General features: G+C 31.5%; 1 protein-coding gene across 1 annotated transcript; it reads right to left on the bottom strand.

Annotated features, from left to right (window-relative positions):
• Positions 1-362: 362 nt before the first annotated feature.
• Positions 363-1,741, bottom strand: LOC145802540 (uncharacterized). Its single transcript, XM_082895268.1, has 2 exons — positions 814-1,741; positions 363-727 (listed from the first exon to the last, which is right to left on the bottom strand). The coding sequence occupies exons 1-2, from the start codon at positions 1,739-1,741 to the stop codon at positions 363-365; spliced, it is 1,293 nt and encodes a 430-aa protein (XP_082751394.1).
• Between the last annotated feature and the right edge of the window lie 2,826 nt (positions 1,742-4,567).

The raw sequence follows: 4,567 nt of genomic DNA, 5'->3' as shown, positions 1-4,567 counted from the left end.
GAGGTTAGTCTCAAAGGTAGGGCAAATAATTTCATTCCACTTGTTTGCAATAGCCCTTCGCTCTAACATTTGACACATTATTTGATTCCGGATAGTATCAACCAATTTTGTTATTGGAAGATTTCGTGCTTCTTTAATCCAATTGTTGAATGATTCAGCAGCATTGGATGTCATCTCGCCATATCGTTGTCCCGTAACACATAACAGCAAAAATTGTCACAATTTAATGCCATATGTGACATTTCACATTGTTATAACAACACAAAAATATAAACAATGTACATATAACCATCATTATATTCCATAAAACACACAATTGTACACACTTTACCTAAAGTAAGCATTTGCCCAATGTTCTGGTTCTAACCTGACAAGAAGTTATATGCTTGTTGCTTCCCCTCACTCTTCAACTCTTCTAGTAATGCATGAATACCTGTCACGGTAGGTTCATATGCACAATCACCTAACTTCCGTATTAAGTGTTCCTTGAAACCATTCTCCATACCCTTCAACTTGTCTCTAAAATTATTCTTTAGGTGTTGTAAACACCATCCATGATATGCTGATGGGAATGCATTTGGCATTGCTTCCAAAAGCCCTAGATTACGATCAAATACAAATGTCATGCGTCTATCATCAGCAATTACTTTTGACAGTTCATATAGAAACCATGACCAATTCGATTCACTCCCCGAATCAACAATTGCAAAGGCTACTGGAAACAATCCTAAAAACAAAACCAATGTTAACAGTCACAACTCACACACAAAAAGTAAACAAATGTAAAACTTCACATCAAAAAACTAAACAAACCTTGGTTACCGTCTTTAACTGTTGCTTTAAGCAACTGCCCTTTGTATCTCCCTTTTAGAAATGTTCCATCAAGAAAAAGCAAAGGACAACAATATTTGAAGCCATTTATGCACGCAACAAATGCTACAAAAAACCTTTTAAATTGACTAGTCTTCAAATCATAGTCAATATTGATATGACTTCCAGGATTATAATGCTGAACAGCATCACCATGCCATCTCAGTTGGTCAAGCGATGTTAAGTAATCACCATGCATAGCCTCTCTCGCTTTTTCAACACCTAACCATGCTACATGGTAGCTGATATCAAGTCCATAGTCTGCCTTGAAAGTATATGCCACATCAGTGCGGCGCGTTAGTGGTTTGTCCTTAACACGCTTAGATACAACATTTGACACCAAATCAGAGCTGAGACTTGGATTTTTTGAAGTACGAACATCAGCACCACAATTATGTATCTTAGTCCATCTCTTAAGGTAGAAAAATTGGTTTGCTCTTTGGACTCTATCATGCACAGACCACAAACATCCCCTATCATCTCTATGTGAGCATACAACAGTAATTCGTTGTGAATCGTTCTTCAAATATTTGAATTTAAACCCACATAGTACAGCATATTTGCATAAAACAGTATGAAACTCAAATGCTCCTCCTGTGAAACATTGACCAACATGCGTAATACCATTTGCCCAAACTGAAGACAACAAAATCTTCTCACTGTGTGCACAATATCTACGAAGCAAATTTGTTTGATCCTCATCTTCAATGCATGGATTTGCTAAACTACTATGTCTATCAGTGCCCAATTTTTGCTCAACAACAACATCAATTCGTTCAACTCCAATTGATTTACCAAGCAATAACATGTTTTGCAATTCCTCATTGTTATCCAAATGACAATTTGTATACCCCGACAGTCGGTAAAACATAGTGATTGAATTAGCAGACAAATCACACCATTTGTTGCACACACATTTCACTAACTCGTCAAAGGAAAATGATTGTACCACATTTATCACAAACATGTTTGACCCATAGCAGCATAACAACAAACATGAAAAAATCCATTTGTCTCGTATCACATTGCAAAATCATCAATAGTACATAAAATAATTTGAATATTCAATCACATTCATATGTGTGAAGATTTGCTAACACAATGAAATGTATCAGGATTTTTAAATAGTTCAAATATTCACATCATAAAAAATAAAAAAAAAAACTCTACCTCCTCAATAAACAATCATAAGCCCTACATTTATCATCGTACACACCACATACAACAAATTTTAAGCTCACAGTATACACACATACATACAATTTTAATTATAAAATTCATATACTGATAGCGTGAACTTCCAGTTCACTAAATGCTTAACAACAGTTTGTTCAAACACTGATGCAACAAAACTTCATCATTCAAAATTTCACATGAACACAATGATTTCATCACAACAATGAATCAATCACTAATCGCATGACATAAACATCACCGTAATCAATTGATGATAAACGATGAAGAACGACGAAGAACAACGAGGAACAAAATTGATGATAAACGAAGAACAATGACAGAACAGAACAATGAAGAACAAAATTGATGACGAACAACAATGAAGAACAGAACAAATCACAACACCAATCTCAAACAAAAACTAACTTTCTCCAGAATATCGACTGATAACCAGACGAAATCGCAAATCAAAAATCGCAAAGACAAACCAGAAATTGCAAATTACGCAAAGCCTAGAGCTTCAATAATCGCAAAATCGAGCCCAATCTATAGCTTCAGAAACTACCAAATCGAAAATCGAAAAAGGCAAAGAGAAATAAAAAATTGCAAAGAATCCGGAATCCAAACGCAGATCGCTGACTTCCCAAAAATCATATTCAAACAAGCAGCTATATATATAAGGGTAAAATGGTCAAAGAAATATATAATAAAACTAAAAATAGGACCTCCGGGTCTAAAAGTGTAAACTTAAGGATTTAATAAAACAAAAATAAAAAACATGGATTGATTGGTATAAAAAAATCTAAAATAGGATTTTCTGGTAATTTTCCCTTTATTAAATCAATTGTAACATATAATTTTTAATTTTTTTTTTATCAATTTAGTCTAATTAATAATACCGTTAGTATTTTTGACAAAAAATGATTACTGAATTTATTGAGGTTAACTCAATGAATTGAGCAAATTTATTATTTTACCTCTAAAAGAATGACCTATGTCACTTATATGCATATTTGTCATTAAAAAATACTAACAATTAGGGCTAATTACACTATTAGTCCCTCTATTTTGGTTATTATGTCAGTTTAGTCTTTGTAATTTCAATTGAATCGATTTTAACTTTGAATTTTTTATTTTGTCTCAAATTGGTCCAATTGATAGCATTTTTTTTAATGACAAATACAACATGTCATCGTTTTAGGAGTAAAATAAAATACTTGATCAATTCAGTGACTTAACATTAACCAATCCAATGAAAAATTTCTATCAAAGACCCTAAAGCTATTATCAATTCGACTAAATTGACGTAAAATTTAAAATTAAGTGTCAAAATTGAGTCAATTAAAACTATATGGAATAACAAAATGTAAGGATTATTTATGTAATTTACTTAATAATTATAAGCAATTGAAATAAATTGAGATAAATTCGTAAATTCAGAGTTAAAATCGAGTTAATTGAAACTACAGGGACTAGAATTCATGAAACTTTATCATTGTGCATGAGAGCAATTTGAAATTTTATTTTTCCTATTAAGTCATATAAAGTTGTTGATCAATTTTGTACATGTGGCAAGTAGAGTTAAAAAAACATGTTATATTGAGTTTAATTTATTTGTTTTTATTTATTTTGTGCATTTTAAAAATTTTGAAAATATATTGGCATTTTTTTATTTTTTCAAAAAATGCCATTAGATAGCTTGGAAAGTTTTTGGCTTAGTGGCATTTCTCAAAATGCTATAAAATATTTATTTATGACATTTTTCACCTAATGCCATAAAAAGTAATTTGCACCTACCTAGTTTAGTGGCATTTCTTGATAAATGTCACTAAAATAATTTCTTATGTCATTCTTTTATAAAATACCATAAAATTAATGTGATATTTCTTTATTGAAATGTCACTAAAGCCTTATATGTTTGTGGTTCTATGGCATTTTTCTAAAACGTGTCACCAAATATTATTTTTATGGTATTTTTTAAAAACATGTCACTAGTACAATGCCACTAAAGTGTGTTTTTGTTGTAGTGAAATTAAGAATTGAAATTACACTGAAATAACTATTCCCAAGACAAAAGATCCAGTCCTAGCTATGTTATGCTAAACTGGTTTGATATGTGTTGTTTTGATGTCTTTTCTTTGAATTCTTCTTCCAGCATTTATAGGCATCAACATTGACAGTTATTCACATAAAGCATAATGGGTAGTTCCATAATTACCACTTTTGCTAATTGTTGTGCAACTACTCTGTAATTTGAGAACATGTGCTTTAGAATAATTTGCAACTCCTCCACATTTACAGCAAATGGTCCCATCCAGGGAGGAATTATCCGTCTTTCAGAAATTTCAATTACGTTGTGCCCTTTTAATTTTATTGGTTATTATATAATATATAGGAGAAAAAATAATAGTAGATATGTAACTAATAAAATTGTAGGGCATACTACATACAATATGAGACGAACCTATGTGATAATTTTTCCCTTGCACGACAATTGTCTTCTAAACATGGTGCAATTGCC

The sequence above is a fragment of the Camellia sinensis genome, chromosome 11, assembly GCF_055761805.1.
Source record: "Camellia sinensis isolate YWXY chromosome 11, ASM5576180v1, whole genome shotgun sequence".
NCBI lineage: Eukaryota > Viridiplantae > Streptophyta > Magnoliopsida > Ericales > Theaceae > Camellia > Camellia sinensis.
Note: the sequence above shows the minus strand (reverse complement) of the source record. Positions and strands in the feature narration are given on the sequence as shown.